This window comes from Colobus angolensis, unplaced genomic scaffold (genome assembly GCF_000951035.1).
Source record: "Colobus angolensis palliatus isolate OR3802 unplaced genomic scaffold, Cang.pa_1.0 Scaffold170, whole genome shotgun sequence".
NCBI lineage: Eukaryota > Metazoa > Chordata > Mammalia > Primates > Cercopithecidae > Colobus > Colobus angolensis.
Genome location: NW_012114822.1, coordinates 528,063 through 546,267, shown reverse-complemented (window position 1 = coordinate 546,267; position 18,205 = coordinate 528,063). Strand labels below are relative to the sequence as shown.

Sequence of the window (18,205 nt, the reverse complement as noted above, 5' to 3'; positions counted from 1 at the left end):
CCAGGATGGTCTCAATCTCCTGATCTCGTGATCCGCCCTCCTTGGCCTCCCAAAGTGCTGGGATTACAAGTGTGAGCCACTGTGGCTGGCCACAACCATTAGTTCTCATGGCATCTGGAGAGCTGACAGGAGGGGCAATGAACGACCTGCCTCTCTGCCTGAGGTCACGGTGCTCTCACCCACAAACAGAAGTCAATTAACACCCAGCTCCAAACTCAGTCCAATCTCAAGAATATAGGATTAGTACTCCTCCCCCTCCTAGTCAGAGAATCTCAAGGAGTCGTGAAACCAAGTAGTTCCATAATTAGGTTAGCCACTAGGTTACATTCAACCACAAATTCCAATTTTAGAAATGGGCCTCTGTTTCCATGGAGCAAGCCTTGCTTTACACCGAGTTCACCCTGGTACCCTATTCAGTGCTTAAGGGCATCCCAGACAGAGGCCTTGTTTTCTCTCCTAGTTCTTTTTACAGGCTACCTGCATACTGATGCTAAGTACCCACCTGGACCTCACTCCTGCCACCACATTTTCTAGCCCATCAACTGCCAGCCTGCAGGGATGTACGCACCATCTGCACCCTGGCGCCCTCATATTTCCATCTGTTGCCAACTGCCAACGCCTCCCCAGAAGTTCTGTGATCCCCATGTACATCTACAATATCTGGATCCTAGACATCCTTCTCTCCTTCTATGAATCCCACATGAACAAGAGGTGAAGGATTAGCACTTCTGAATAGATTAAATGAGAGCTGAGTGGGAGAGAAGAATACACAATTCAAATCAATTTTTTCTCAAATTAAAAAAAAAAACACTTTGTCCACTATAATACTTAATTTGTAGTGAGTAGATTATGCATGCCTATCAAAGGTAAGTAAAAGCTGTAACATGAAAATTGCCTAAGTTTTATCTTAAAGAATTTCCTACTTCCCAGAAATAAAAAATGTCTACAATGTTGTATTCATTAATAAGAAATTTTAAAGCCAAAATGGTGGGGGTGGGGAAAGCAACACTCAGGAAATTCTAGAGAAAAAGACATGGAAGAAATATTCTAATTAGTACTGACTTCACATCAAGAGAGAAGTGTTCAGAAGCAGTTTCTTTAAATTTCATTTACTAATTGCTCCTAAAATCTAGACACGGAACTGAGATACACACACACACACACACATATATATACATATACACACATACATATATATATATATACACACACACATATATATATATATATACACACACACACACATATATCTCCATCCAGGAAGCTTACTGATTTACCTATTAGCTTTAACAATTTGGATGGGCCCGGGGACTCACAAATATAATTCCAGCATTTTGGGAGGCCAAGGCGGGTGGGTGACCTGAGGTTAGGAGTTTGAGACCAGCCTGGCCAACAGAGTGAAATCCAGCTTTTACTAAAAATACAAAAATAAGCCAGACATGGTGGCTTGCACCTGTAGTCCTAGCTACTCAGTAGGCTGAAGTGGGAGGATTATTTGAGCCTGGGAGGCAGAGGCTGTAGTGAGGCGAGATTGCACTGTAGTCCTAGCTACTCAGTAGGCTGAAGTGGGAGGATTATTTGAGCCTGGGAGGCAGAGGCTGTAGTGAGGCGAGATTGCACCACTGCACTCTAGCCTGGGTAACAGAGCAAGGCTCCATCTGAAATAAAAGAAAATAAAAACCAACACCAACAACAAAAATCAATTTGTTCACAAGTTTTCTGAGATTTCCTATGGTGAAAATTACACTTTATTAATAAATGTTAATTTTTTTCATTTCCAACCCTCACATATTTTCTTCTTCAAGTCTTAATGAATATCAAAATCCTGCCATTGTTTCTGGTTTCGAAGGAAAAAGTTCCCACACTCTGCCTCTAACTATGTTACTTGCTGTAGGTTTATGGTAAGTATTCTGTTAGATTAAGGAAATTCATTCTATAATTAATTTTCTGTTCTGAGAGCTCCCCCCTTGCCATTATTAAAGAACATTGAATTTTATAAAGTGCTTCTTCTACATTAAGATAACTGCATGGGTACAAAAAAACAGAATGAATGAATAACGTCTAGTATTTGATAGTGCAACATGGTGACCAGTCAACAATAACCTACCTGAACATTTATTTAAAGTAACTAAAATAGTGTAATTGGATTGTTTTTAACGGAAAGGATAAACGCTTGAGGGGGTGGACACCCCATTTGACCATGATGTGTCTAAATGCATTGCATGCCTGTATCAAAACATCTCATATACCACATACATACACCTACTATGTATTCACAAAAATTAAAAATTAAGAAAAAGATGAGCTGGGCGTGGTGGCTCACGCCTGTAATCCCAGCACTTTGAGAGGCCGAGGCGGGCGGATCACCAGAGGTTGGGAGTTTGAGACCAGCCTGACCAACATGGAGACACCCCTGTCTCTACTAAAAATACAAAAAAATTAGCCGGGCATGGTAGCCCATGCTTGTGATTCCAGCTACTCAGGAGGCTGAGGCAGGAGAACAGCTTGAACCCAGGAGGTGGAGGTTGCGGTGAGCTGATATCAAGCCATTGCACCTAGGCAACAAAAGCTTAACTCTGTCTCCAAAAAAAAAAAAAAGCAAAAGATGATTGCCTACGTTTTCTTCTTCCATATGCTGAAGAGGTAAAACATGCTAACAGATAAATTATTATTAAGCCATTCTTACATTCTATAAACTTGGACATGCATATTTACCTTGCTAGACTCCCGTTTGTCAATATTTCATTTAAACATTTTATATTCATGTTCATAAGATGGAACCTATAAATTTTATTTTATTTTTTACCTGGTTTTAGTATAAAGGTTTTATCAGCTTCATAAAATGACTCAGGGTACCCATACCAACTTTCTCTGTTCTCTGGAACACTGGTAGAACTCACCTGTAAAGCATGTGTCTGATTTATTTCTCTTTTTCTCTTTCTCTTCTTTTGTGGGGGTTGGGGGAGCAGGGAGACAGAGTTTTGCTCGTTACCTAGACTGGAGCGCAATGGCACAATCTCGGCTCACTGCAACCTCTGCCTCCTGGGTTCAACTGATTCTCCTGCCTTGGCCTCCCAAGTAGCTGGGATTACAGGTGTGCGCCACCATGCCCAGCTAAATTATTATTTTTAAAAAAAAAAAAATTTTTTTTTTTTGAGACGGAATTTTGCTCTTGTTGCCCAGGCTGGAGTGCAATGGCACAATCTCGGCTCACTGCAACCTCTGCCTCCTGGGTTCAAGCGATTCTCCTGCCTCAGCCTCCTGAGTAGCTGGGGTTACAGGCACACACCACCACACCTGGCTAATTTTTTGTATTTTTAGTAGAGATGGGGTTTCTCATGTTGGCTAGGCTGGTCTCGAACTCCTAACCTCAGGTGATCCACCTGCCTTGGCCTCCCAAAGTGGTGGGATTACAGGCGTGAACCACCAAGCCCGACCTGATTTATTTTTCTTTTTGGTCCGAGATAAAAAAATATTATCCTATGCAAATTATAAAAACTACCTTTAAAGGGAGAAGGTATGTAGTTTTTACCCATTTCCTCTTTTTCCCAGGCTGAAATTTGGATGTAATGGCCACCACTACATTGCCACCTTGAAACAAGAGAACAGCTGCAGCCAAGGTAGTAGAGGGTGGACCCCTGATGACTGTGAGGTCCTAGTCTAGGAGTGCTTCCTTTCAAACTCTGCTTACATGAGAGAGAAATAGAAGTGATATTTTATTTAAGCCTTTTACACAGTCTATTTCTGAAGTTTCCAGTATGTGAAGTTCTTGGGTGTAGATCTAGCTGTTTGCCTCATCTGACCACAGTTAATGGCACATGGTTTCTTCCGATATTTCTGATGGTGAGCTCAGCATTTAAGGATATTTTATCTGTGGGGATCCTACAGGATCTCGGATGAGGGTGTGACCCACCAAAAAATTTTTACATATGCTTCTGCCAGGTATCTTGAGGGGTTTACTGGCATGAGACCACTTTTTCTCTTTTTTTCTTTTGAGAGAGAGTCTGGCTCTGTCCCCCAGGCTGGAGTGCAGTGGCGTGATCTCAGCTCACAGCAAGCTCCACTCCCAGGTTCATGCCATTCTCCTGCCTCAGCCTCCCGAGTAGCTGGGACTACAGGCACCCGCCACCACACCCGGCTAATTTTTTTTTTTGTATTTTTAGTAGAGATGGAGTTTCACCATGTTAGCCAGGATGGTCTCAATCTCCTGACCTCGTAATCCGCCCGCCTCGGCCTCTCAAAGTGCTGGGATTACAGGCGTGAGCCACCGTGCCCACCTGAGACCACTTTTTATATTGTCTTCTTATCCTAGAATTCTCGTATTTTAGAGGGCCCAGAATCCCAATCCTAAACAGATGGATTCCCTGTTACTCCCTTCTAGGCTGGAAAATGTTAACGAACTCAATCCAACCTCACCATGAGCTACTGAAAGATCAGCTTACTTTACTGCTTTAGTTTTCAGTTTCTCTTAATTCTCTGGAGCTCAGTTCTGCAGTTATGTGTTATTCTAGTGTTCCAGATAACATTCCTAGATGCTGTCTGACAAAGGGTTTTTGAAATGATCAAAGGGTTTTTGAAATGATCAAATCAAATGACCAAATGAAAAACAGGCTTTTGTCCTGTTTTATTAAAGTTCTCTTAACTTCAGTAGGCTGTGTTTTCCAAACATACATGTACTCTCAACTGTCTCCAATATTTGCCATCTCAGGCAAATGTTTTTGAGAATTCAAATGTGATGGCAGACAAAAGCAAACAGGAAAAAGACTGTATCCAGCTCTAGCTGCTCATCCTCAAAAGCTACACAAAGACCACGAGCTGTGGTGAGTGGAAAAGGGAACTGTTACTCAAACGAACGTAAATTTTAGAATGTCTCAAATTCGAATTAGTCGAAACACAGGTGTTTTAGATTGTTAACTTTTCCGCTTAAGCATAAAGATTTACGTTGAGAAAAAAAAAGGTCCCAATGTTACAGAGCAGAGTTAAGTGACAGAAAATTAAGAAATAAAGACATTAAAGATAATAAGGTTTCTTAATGTTAAAGGAGACTGTTACAAATAAGGAAAAGGGAATAAAGTAGCAGAAATTCTGTAGTACTGGACTGAACTTGGAGAATTTCATAAGAACTTATGAATATACACACAAATACAGAACTATAGGTGCAAATGTGTGCATTATCTACGCGATATATGCAAACACACGCACTCCCTAGCTCTGTTTCTCAGAAGGCCAGAGAGTAACAACACAAAGTAATGAGTACACTTAGCACCAAATCTAGGTTTTAAAGTATCATTCTCCAAATGCTGGGACAATCTGACCTCAAAATGAGTAACAACAGTAGCAGGTTATAAACAATTAAATAAAATAGGAGGCCATTAGTCCACTAAATAAATAAATTGAAAGTTTGATGAAGATGAGATCTGCACATTCACAAAGCAACCTCCCACAAAATGGTTATTAATTACAAAGGGAAAAAGAGACACTGTACAATGGCAAAACCTGGCAGACACCAGGTTCAGCAACTGATCGAAGTGAACATTACCAGCAACCGGACAAATAAGAATTGTATACTGACAGGATCGAGAAAAAAAGAACACCCAATTTCTGTGATACATGATCTCAATCTAATAATAAGGAAACACCATAAATGCAAACTGAGGGACAGCTGGGCACAGTGGCATACACCAGTAGTCCAGCTACTAGGGAGGCTGAGGTAGGAGGATCACTTGAGCCCGGGAGGATCACTGAGGGGAGAGGATCACTTAATCTAGGCTGCAGTGCACTTGAACTGTACCTACGAACAGCCATCTCACTGCAGCCTGGGCAATATAACGAGACTCCATTGCTATTTAAAAACAACAACAACAGAAAAAAACATTAATGCAAACTGAGGGACAGAATACAAATTGGCCTATTCTCTTCCAAGGTCATGAAGCCAAGAAGCAACTGACAAACTGTTCCAGATTTAAGGAGACTAAACAAACATGACAACCAAATCCATAATGCCAAACAGGAGCCTTTTGTTGTAGGTTTTCATTGGGAACACTGGCAAAATGTGAATGGGGTCTGAGAAAACCACAGTAATAATATTTTCATTGTTAATTTCCTGATTTTGAGGGCTGTATTGTCGTTAGGTAAGAAAATGCCCGCGTTCGTAGGAAATACACAAAATACTGGAGTGTGAAAGAGCTTCAGGGCGACAACCTTCTTTCTTTTTTTTTTTGAGATGGAGTCTCGCTCAGTCGCCCAGGCTGGAGTGCAGTGGCGCGATCTCGGCTCACTGCAAGCTCCGCCTCCCGGGTTCACGCCATTCTCCTGCCTCAGCCGCCCAAGTAGGTGGGACTAGAGGCGCCCGCCACCAGGTCCGGCTAATTTTTTTGCATTTTTTTTTTTTTTAAGTAGAGACGGGGTTTCACCGTGTTAGCCAGGATGGTCTCGATCTCCTGACCTCGTGATCCACCCGCCTCGGCCTCCCAAAATGCTAGGATTACCGGCGCGAGCCACCGCGCCTGGCCTGCACTAACTCTTAACTCTTGCTATTATTAACATTATTGTGGTTGTCAGTCTAGGAGACACAGTATAGTCCCTGCAAACGCCTGCAGTTTATGACTGCTCCTGAACATAATCATGTAACATATAAGCCTCAATACGGCTGCAAAACTACACCCTAGGAAGAAGAAGAGGAGAAGGGAGAAGAGGATGAGAAGACGTGGGAGAAAAGCAGATAGGCTGCAGAAGACTGTAGGTGATCATGAACATTCTCCCCAGATAAGATCGGAGATCAGATCTGAGCCCTCAACTTGTTTTCCCATTTACCCGCAAGAGAGGACTAGTATGCAAAACACAAAAGAACCAAGAATATAATTCGGTGTTTCTGCAGTACAGACCAAGCCTCTGATGAAATCGCTGATACTTTTATGAGACATTATTAGACAGTGAGAGATAGCATCCATACAAAATGCTCCATTTTAAATAATATGCCTTCTTCACTGTCCTTAAATGCACTTCAGGAGCCTAAAGAACGTTTCTTTTGGCAAGGGGAAATAAAAGAACAGCTGCCTGGGAAAATTCATGCTTAATTATCAGGAAGATAAAGCCATTTCTTCTCCAATGGCCATTATCATATCTTTTGTTCTTACCAGGACTCCATTCACCATTACTTCCTTTCCCTCCTAACTCAAAGACAGGAAGGAAAGGAGATCTTTTCCCAGGAAGAAGGGTAGACAGCCAGAAGGGGTCCAGAGTATAGCATTAAAAAAAAAGAGAGAAGCCACTGGCCCATGGTTCAACTGCTGGAAGTAGAGAGATGGGAAGACGGGGTAAAAAAAACAACCAAAAATCTAGCAAAATTTAATTGCTATAGGGGATAGATTCGTTTGCTATAAAAAGTCCCAATCCATTTCTCAATAAAAAAGCAAATCACCCAGATGGCTAACAGTATGATAGAACCATGACATCTTGAAAAGTAGTTTATGTTTTGCTTTTGGATTTAACGCTTTACAGGATTAAAACAAAACAAAATTTAGCCGGGCACGGTGGCTCATGCCTGTAATCCCAGTACTTTGGGAGGCTGAGGCAGGCAGATCATGATGTCAAGAGATCGAGACCATCCTGGCCAACATGGTGAAACCCCCTCTCTACTAAAAATACAAAAATTAGCTGGGTGTGGTGGTGTATGCCTGTAGTCTCGGCAAAGCGATAGAGCGAGACTCCATCTGAAAAAAAAAACAAGGCTGGGCGCGGTGGCTCACGCCTATAATCCCAGCACTTTGGGAGGCCGGGCAGATCGGGCAGATCACAACATCAGGAGATCAAGACCATCCTGGCTAACACGGTGAAACGCGGTCTCTACTAAAAAAAAAAAAAAAAAAAAAAAAAAAAGTACAAAACATTAGCTGGGCGTGGTGGAGGACACCTGTAGTCCCAGCTACTCGGGAGGCTGAGGCAGGAGAATGGCGTGAACCCGGGAGGCAGTGAGCTGAGATCATGCCGCTGCACTCTAACCTGGGCGACAGAGCGAGCCTCCGTCTCAAAAAAAAAATTTGATATTTTTCAACCTTGTCTCTAAAAGAAAATTTATAATTACTTCTGCAATTCCCAAGAAGAAATGAAAAATCTGACAGTTTACAGAAGTTTTCTGCAGGGTAGCTTTCATCATCTGCATCATGATGCAGAAACAGAGTCCAGAAAGTGCATGCTTTACCCATGGACACGAGGATGAAATAGCAGCACAGGACTAGAACCCAGGCCACCCAGATCCAAGAGGAGAGATCTTACCAGATGGCTGGAAGGATCAAGCATATTAAATGCCTAGAAAGTGTTAGACAAATGAAAAAAGCAACTAAGGACAGCAAAGAGAGGCATATAACCACATCCCTATGCTCATCTCTTTTTGCAAGCTAAGACCAATCTATTTTATATTTTAGTTTAACCACCAACACTGGTGTTTTAGCCAAATGCACCTAAGGCCTAACTGGCTGTATTTATGAAGACCTCTGAGCTGAAATTTATTGACTTTATTAAGTTTCTTGGCAGACTCTGGATCAGACCCTTCAAACAAACTGAGAACACAATGACATTATTTTGCAGAGTATGCTCACCACAGAAGTAAATCTGGGATGAATCTTGTTCACATGTGCAAAACTGAATGCTCCCTGAGTGCAGAAATGTCAAAAACAAACTCCAAAAGCAAAGCCCAATTATCTCAGGGTTCAAAGTCAGGCCAACATTAGATTTAAGGCTCTCTCATTTTTCACAGTCCTTTAGTAGTCTGTATTCTACTTGGGCAAAAAAATATGCCCCCCAAATTTTTGCTCAATTAAGTTTTGTTCCCGCTGGGTGCAGCAGCTCACACCTGTAATCCCAACACTTTGGGAAGCAGAGGAGGGAGGATCGCTGAAACCCAGGATTTAGAGACCCGCCTGGGCAACATAGTGAGACCCCAACTAGACAAAAAATTTTAAAAATGAGCCAGGGATGATGACGCGCATCTGCAGTCCCAGCTACTTGGGAGGATGAGGCAGGAGGATCACCTGAGCCAGGTAAGTTGAGGCTGTGGTGAACCCTGATCATGCCACTACACTCCAGCTGAGGCAATAGAGTGTGACCATCTCAAAACAAACAAACAAAAAAATAAGTTTTGTTCCTTAAATTTCATGGCTAGCAGTAATATAGTCATAATCCCTTATCTAAAATCCTTAGGATGAGAGGTTTACCAGAATTCAGAATTTTCATTTCAGCACTACAGCAAATATATCACAGCATGTAACACCCCAGCAGTGTTCAAGTAATAATCCATTCCATCATACTAGTATTTTTACAGTAAAACTTATACAAACTCACACAAAGTGAACTGAATTAAAAATATAAATAGCCTCCTATCAGTTCAGGTTAGGTTCAGCCATCAAATGCATTTTGGCAACAACCTTGGCATAAAATTTGTTAGATTTTCAGAACTTTCATATTTCAGAATTTAAGATAAAACAGTATAGATCTATATTACTATAGATGCTTTATCAATATTAATAAGTATTCTAGATTAAAAAGAATGAAATATAAGTTTACACCTAATAACAAAGTAATTCCATGACAATTACCAAGAAATCCATTCTCCCCAAATGTTAAAGGCAATAAGCTCCAGAGTACAGAACAGCCAGTCTGTTTTCCACTATCACACATTATTAGTTCAATAAGCAGTAATCCACCAGGAACAACAACAACAACAAAAAACAGATCCCTGACAAGACACAACATTCAGAAATATAATGACCAGGTTACAGAAAAAAATAAAATGAAGCTGTACACTGAAATTTAAAAAGGATCTATGCAAATAAATGTGAAAAAAATTCCAAACTTTCAGTGCTGATCAATATGCTAATTAAGTATGGAAAATTACATAAATCAATGTATAACTACTATTGGAAAATTAGCTCTGAGAAATAAACAATTCCATCTTAAGGTTCACTTTCAATTGCTCACTTAAAGTTCCCGCATTATTTAAGGGGAGGACAACAGTCATGAAAGCCTGCAGTCATGGAATCACCATTCCTTAAATTTCCAGTGGACTTTCTTATATGCAGTATTTCACAGGACCATTACACAATCAGAAAAACTTTTGACATTTCCTTTCCACATTAACTTACATATTTACCTAAATAACTCAGGGCACTATGAGTCAGCATACAGTACACTATGTAGCCATGACTACTTACTAGTCCTACTCATTAAAACTGGGGGAAAACTATATAGGAAATTGGCTTATCACACAGCCTCCTCCCTCACAAACTTGAAACAAAGACAGAACAGAAGTCAATTCTGCAAGGGTATGCACCCTGGGAATTCTAAGAATTGGGCTGTGCATAGCCAGTTTTTCTATACTCTGTTAAATCAGAGGCATTTTTGGATCATTTGAGCCGCTGTGGGAACTATACCCCTAACCCCAAACTTCAGGGATATAAGGAAATGTTCAGGATAACACCAGCAAGCCAAGGCAGTAGGCTCCATTGGCTCCACTGCTGCAAATGTCTACGGCGGACTTTACACTTCAACTGTGAGAAGTTTGAGATTTGCCTCAAAGTTTACTTATAAATGGGCACTTAAGTATTTGTTCAATTCAACTCATCCAACACTACTCAAGCACATAAAACACACAAAGCAGAAGGTGGACATAGGGAACCAAGTGTAGACGAAAATCAGTGGTGACTAGAAAGGTCACTAAGAGAAGTGATTCAGGATGCAGATCTTGTAAGTGTGCTGCTATCATCATGTCTCTGTGTTCCTTATTGCATCCATATTTTAAAACAAACCCGATGGGATGTATTGCCCTGAAAGACAGCCAGCATTACACAATGAAAAATAAGAGAAGAACTTGTGTGAGTGCCTGGCTTACAAAGGTAAGTTACACATTACCTTAATAAGCATTCAGCAAAACATGTGTAACTTATATTTGTAAAAAATAATTTTGGTTAGTTGTTACAAACCTGAAAGGTTAAAAGACAAAAGCTACTTCAGTTAATTAATATAATTTGTGCAACAGGAAAACTATCAAGTGATTAAATAAACACAGTATCACTAAAATACATCCAATTCCTTTGTATCTAGAGAGAAATCCAGGTTCAAGCATTTTACAATTTACCTGGGCAACAGAAAGACATTAGAAGGAAGCCAATAAATGTGTATGTAAAATAAACATTTCAAAATATAAAAGGCTTATGAAATATTACCACTGACCAGCTTCTTTATTATTGGAACATGGCATACTTTTGAAAAACACAAAACAAAACTCAAGCATCATAGTTTTCTTTTTCCTCTCGAGATGGAGGTCTTGCTCTGTTGCCCAGGCTGAAGTGCAGTGGCACAATCTTGGCTTACTGCAACCTTCGCCTCCAGGGTTCAAGCAATTCTCCTGCCTCAGCCTCCAGAGGAGCTGGGATTACAGGTGTGTGCCACCACACCCAGCTAATTTTTGTATTTTTAGTAGAAATGGGGTTTCACCACGTTGGCCAGGCTGGTCTCGAACTCCTTACTTCATGATCCGCCCACCTCCACCTCCAAAGTGCTAGGATTACAGGCGTGAGCCACCCACAACCAGCCAAGCATCATAGTTTTCTAAAGGAGAAAAGGTACTCTTCAATGAGCATTATGTTACTATCCATACATCAAGCACCATCTAGACTCTAGCTTCTGATACTGTCTAGAATCTAGCATCTAATATTGAGAGGAAGAGAGGGAGAGAGACAGACAGATACACTAACACAAGCCCCAAAAGAGCTGTGGGCAGCCTCATAAAACCACAAGAAAAAACACGTTCCCTTTTACCCGCTAGGTTGACTACCCAACAACATTCTAAGTTTTACATATGGTTTCTGAGAGTCCTCTAGAAAAATGTTCTCAATAAAATGATACCCATTTTGCCTTTATGCTTAATGTAGTTCTTTTGCTAACTTCTTTGAGACTAGTATCTTTTACTTATTTATTTATTTACTTATTTTACTTTATTTATTTATTTTTTTAAGACAGGGTCTCCCTTTGTCGCCCAGGCTGGAGTGCAGTGGTGCCAACACAGCTCACTACAGCCTTGAATTCCCAGGCTCAAGCAATCCTCCTGCCTCAGCTTCCTAAGTAGCTGGGACCACAGGTGCAGTCCACCACATCCAGTTAATTTTTACTTTATATTTTGTTGAGAGGAGAGGTCATTCCATATTGCCTAGCTAGGCTGGTCTCAAACTCCCGGGCTCAAGCGCTCAAGCAATCCTCCTACTGTGGCCTCCTAAGGTTCTAGGATTACAGGCATGAGCCACTGCACCTGGCCATGGATGTTTTCTTTCTTTCTAAATCTTCACATGTATAAACATACCTTGGGTGTCCAGAGCATATATTACTTGATCACCTGCTAACATCTTGTTTTTAAATTCCTTAGTAAAATATGCATTCACATGATCAATACAGGGCAAGTATGAATACATACACTCATAAAAATTCTTCCATGTGCTACATTAAAGTAGCATCTATGACAGACATAAAAATTGTTGAATTACTTGACCCTACTGCTTCTCATTTAAAAAAAATAGTAATTCAAACTGTTACATAGATCTTACCAAGATGTTTTGAGAACTAGACGTGTCTGACTTATACTAGCAGTCTTACTAAAGATATTTCAGTGAGCGCTCCCGGAGTTTTATTACCAAGAGTGAACAAAACAAATGAGTAACCAACAAACTTTCCAAAATTACCTAGTCTTTTTCAATATGGCTATTATGGAAGGCTTGACAGAATGTGAATGAGGGAAATAATCTACCAATTCTTAATAGTTAATCCAAAATACAGATCAACTAAAAGTGTATCTTTATCCCACCTTCTTTCAACCCAAATTTTCTCATTTTTCTTTTTCCGAATAAAACTAAAGAGCAAACAAAAAGCCACTTTAGATGTCGAAGACATTAATTACAACTCCTCCCAAAGAAGTTTACTGAAGGACTCTGGAGTCATTTTTTTTTTAAGTATGTTACTAGCATACGTATGTCCAGATGCATAAACTACACACACACAAATGAGAAAAGGAAAAGAGTTCTCAATGAATGGACACAAGTGACTCACTTACCTTGTCTCAGGGTTATATCCTAATATGTAGAAAAATGAGTCCACTCGGGCTTTGAACTCTCTAGCAGCAAATATGTCAGAAAAATGGGAGATGTTACACTTCCCTCTGGGAAAAAGAGAAAAAAAATAATTAGTAATACCCTCCACTGCTTTTGCTAACCAAACCTGGAGGGTAAGGGTGGAGGAAGCACTGAACTAGGTCCATGTGCATGGAGAATCGGCTACAAACACCACACTTCATTTTACCTATTTAGCTGTTTCATGACTGCTTCACTGTACACCTGTGTAATCTGACTGCTTTATATCACCATTTTACTAATAAAGTAAAATTAATTAAAACAACAAAGATAAACTAGAGACAGGACTATGAAAAAGAATATTAAAGTAGAAACGGAGAAAAATTAAAACCATTGTGAAAGTAAGAAAAATTCAGCCTAAAGCCTTTCTAAATCATAAAAAAAAAAAAAAGAGCCTTTCTTCCTACTATGTTATGATGGGCAGAAAGCATAACTGTTTAAAGCTAAAATGTGTAATATTTGACATGTCTTTGGAATACAGCTTCTGGCTAATAGATATTTTTCTTCTCCTATAATGTGCAACAAATAAAGTTAGTTGGAAATTAAAACCTAGAGAAATTTTAACTTTTTTATATAAACATGGGCCCCAATATACAAGAAGTTTTCAAATTTGGGGGTAACTTTAAATGGCTATAAGTTAGAAAACACTTTCCCATAGAAAAATAAAGCAGAGTAGAGTTTCCAGGTTCATCTACCACCTAAAGTTAAACCAACCTCCCGCTGAAAACTCTACAATACTTACTACAGAATGGCTTAAGCAATGTTTCCATGCACCAAGTATCAATGTAAATGCCAGAAGCATTACATCACGTGGTGAGGCCTAACTTCCAAATACACACACATGCACGCAGACACACACTCACTCCAGGATTCCCAAAGACGCAGGGGAGGCTTAAGAACTCTAACTCCTAGGCCGGGCGCGGTGGCTCAAGCCTGTAATCCCAGCACTTTGGGAGGCCGAGACGGGCGGATCACGAGGTCAGGAGATCGAGACCATCCTGGTTAACACGGTGAAACCCCGTCTCTACTAAAAATACAAAAACTAGCCGGGCGAGGTGGCGGGCGCCTGTAGTCCCAGCTACTCCGGAGGCTGAGGCAGGAGAATGGCGTAAACCCGGGAGGCGGAGCTTGCAGTGAGCTGAGATCCGGCCACTGCACTCCAGTCCAGGTGACAGAGCGAGACTCCGCCTCAAAAAAAAAAAAAAGAACTCTAACTCCCTCAGCAGTCACTTTAATGTTAAGTGGAAGTCAAAGGCTACAGTGAGGTTAGAGGGAATTGGAGGACCATAAGTTCTCATTTCGTATCAAAAGCCGTGCAGCATACTTCCAGGACGTGGCCTTCCACTGCTTGAGCAGGCTATCTGTTGTGGTAAGAACTCCATGAGTATGCACAGTAACAACATATACACCAGCTAATGACCACAGTGTTAGGAAGAGAAGCTGGCTGAGGGGTTATCAGCATGGGTTCATTCATTCACTTCCTACCAAGAAATTAAAAAGCAAGGTTCTTCTTTCCCTCAAGGGCTTAAGTACCCTATAACCAAAGCAGGGTCAGCCAGGCACAGTGATTTCATACCTGTAATCCCAGCACTTTGGGAGGCTAGGGCAGGAGGATTATTTGAGGCCAGGAATTCAAGACAAACTTGGGCAACATTAGTGAGACCCCAACTCACCACACCTGGTTAATTTTAAAATTTGCTGTAGATGGTAGTCTCACTAGGTTGCCTAGGCTGGTCTCAAACTCCTGGCTTCAAGTGATCCTCCTGCCCCGGCCTCCCAAAGCACTGGGATTATAGGTGTGAACCACTGCACCCAGCCCCCATCTCCATTTTTTAAATTAAATAACAATGCTGTTGATATCAAGTCCCTTTGGGAACTACAGATTAGAAAGTATCTATAGTTCTATAGAATAGAAAGTATTCTAGGGTTACTGAGCACTTGAAACAACACTGATACAATTGAGAACTGAATTCAAAATTTTATTTGATCTTAACAAATGTAAATCTAAATAGCTACATATGGCTACTAGCTACCATAGTGAACAACACAGATTTACAAGACATTTCCATCACAGCAGAAAGTTCTATTCGAAGTGCTATAATATTCATACCTACTATTTGTAGATAGTAAGATCCAAATCAAGGAAAAATAGTCTCAGACTAAGAATCAACTTCCCAGGCCCAGAACTGCCTCTTCTAGTATTTAACTAGAACTAAAACAAGCTTCTGGGAAAGAAAAGGCAGATATGACCTTTTTTACAAATGAACAACTGGCTCACTTTGAAACTAACTACCCATCCATACAAGGTGATTTAATCCCTGAAAGCCAGAAGAAATAGGTTCCTTTATCAGTAAAATAGAGGTAACACCTACTGCACTTACAAAGACAAAGCCTACAAAACTCTACTACACAATGCTATGTAAAGTAAGTTATTCCTATTATTGTCCATTACTAAAGAAAACTGATTAATCTTTTATTATTCTTTGTTATTTCACTCTTAAACTGGAGTAATTAATGATGTATCAATTAAAGGTAAAGCAAACCCATAACCCTAAACACAAACACTGGAAATCAGGCATGTTTAGGGCAGGGTTTCTCCATCTCAGCACTAATGACAGTTTGTACTAAATAATTATTTATTGTCAGAGGCTGTCCTGTACATTGTAGGATATTTAAGAGCATCCTTGCCCTCTACCTAGTAGCACCCATACACATTTCTTCCTGACAATAAAACATGTCTCAAGACTTGCCAGATGTCTCCTGTGGAGGGCAAAACTACTGGCTTACGGAAAGCCAAAAGCAATAGGAATAGAAGCATTTCATCTGATAAATGACTATGAAGTTGTCGTAAATGGGATTTCTCTCTACCATCAAACTCTTTCTCTATTTGATTCTGTTCGTGTATATGAAAGGTATTGATATTTAAACATTTTTACTTTTTTATCCTTTCTTATGCCTCTAATTGCACTGTACCTCTAATACAATGTGGAAAGAGTGAACATCCTTGGCTAGTTCCTGATGTCAGTGGAAATGTCTCCCAGGTGCTCTTATTAAATATGACACCAGTTTTAAAAACAATCAAGGCCGGGTGCGGTGGCTCAAGCCTGTAATCCCAGCACTTTGGGAGGCCGAGATGGGCGGATCACGAGGTCAGGAGATAGAGACCATCCTGCCTAACACGGTGAAACCCCGTGTCTACTAAAAACTACAAAAAACTAGCCGGGCGAGGTGGCGGTGCCTGTAGTCCCAGCTACCCGGGAGGCTGAGGCAGGAGAATGGCATGAACCCGGGAGGCAGAGCTTGCAGTGAGCTGAGATCCGGCCACAGCACTCCAGCCTGGGTGACAGAGCGAGACTCCGAAAAAAAAAAAAAAAAAAAAAAAAAAAAAAAAAACCTATCAAACCATAATCATAGTATTGGAAAAATTGACTATTTTCCTCCTTTAGATTTAATAGTTTGATATATGCTATCAAAAGAGTGAAAAACTGAACCAACCTTGTATTCTTTGAATAAATCCCAGCTGGTCACAAAGTATTTTTTAAATAAGGTATTAAATTTTTAAAAAAACAAAAAGAATTTGATTAATTACATCCAAGTTTTCTTCCTCATAAATCTGTTTTTATCTTTATTTCCTTCTTTGTACATTTTTATTGTTGCTGTTATTCATGAAACGTTTATTCCTAACAGCCTAGAAACAACCTAAATGTCCAGCAACAGGTAAATAAATTGTATATATGTACAATAAAATACTACACAAATACAAAGATCTAGTGATACATTTTAAAATACCATGGACAACTCTTAAAAATAAAATGTTGACTATAAGAAGTCAGACACAAAAACAGTTTACACTGCATGATTCCACAGCTTTAGAAGAGGAAAAAATAACTTATACTGAGAGAAACCTGAACAGTTGGTGATTCTGGGTGGGAGGTTTTGAGAGGGAAGGATCTTGAGGGAACTTCCTGAGATGACCGGAATATGCCAAGTCTTGTTTAGGGTCAAACAAATTCATGAAAATGTACACTTAAAATCCACATTGAACTGTATATTAAAAAACTACTGGAGGAAAGTAAAACAATGAGAACCATTTGGTAACGGTAAATAGCAGTAGCTGTTTAAAGTTGGTAATCTTGCCAGTTAGCTGGCCCTCAAACACTGAGTATTGAGCAGAGCTGAAGAAAGGGTTTCCATAACCAGGTAAGGCCACCAGGATTGGCTCTGATTGTGTAGCATCCATTTGAAGTATTTTACAAATCACCTCGTGAACAGTGTTTACCTTTAAACATGTGTGTATATGTGTGCAGAAGTATGGGTATGATTTTAAGTATTCAGTACTTTTTATCAGAGCCCTTTTCTCACCATGATCTCTGTCAAAAGTAGGACACTATTTGACATTGTTTACAGAATAGATGAGGAGAGACTGTTAAGAGAAAACTGCCACCACATCCACCTTGCTGAAATACCCAGTTTCAGAGCCTTCAAAAGTCCTGTATACCCTGTATCTAAAGCAATGCTTCATTGTTAACAGAAATATGACTAAGACAGGGAAGCCCCATGTGTTAGCACCCTTTCATTCAACAGTAAAAAAGGCGTCCTGGAAATGACTCATTTCAGTAATCCTTCAGTGGGGCCCCAGGGAGTTTTATACCTGGGGCATCATCTGAAGGGTCTACTGGCTACCAAGAGGAGGCAGCTATATGAAGAGGATGAAGAAGAGACAAGAGAGTCCCTCTTATGTAAGAAGACAATACAAATGAAAACTGTGGCCTAGAAATTCATTCCCTTAAAACTACCAATAACTGGGAGGGTCTTCTTGTATCCCCAGGCATTAGCAAACCCCAAAGAAACTCATGACGAAGTGCACCAGCATACACAGAATGTTTACAGCAGCAAATCTGTTGAAAGCTATTATTATTATTAAGATGGAGTCTTGGCCGGGCACGGTGGCTCAAGCCTGTAATCCCAGCACTTTGGGAGGCCGAGATGGGCGGATCACGAGGTCAGGAGATTGAGACCATCCTGGCTAACAC

At 40.4% G+C, this 18,205-nt stretch overlaps 1 protein-coding gene across 1 annotated transcript in view; it reads right to left on the bottom strand.

The window, feature by feature from the left end:
- RERE (arginine-glutamic acid dipeptide (RE) repeats) overlaps positions 1 to 18,205 on the bottom strand; it is a 483,164-nt gene that overhangs the window by 186,561 nt on the left and 278,398 nt on the right. Inside the window, exon 7 of the mRNA XM_011938300.1 lies at positions 13,097 to 13,201. Coding sequence (XP_011793690.1) covers positions 13,097 to 13,201 — 105 coding nt within the window. The remainder of the gene's footprint in view (positions 1 to 13,096; positions 13,202 to 18,205) is intronic.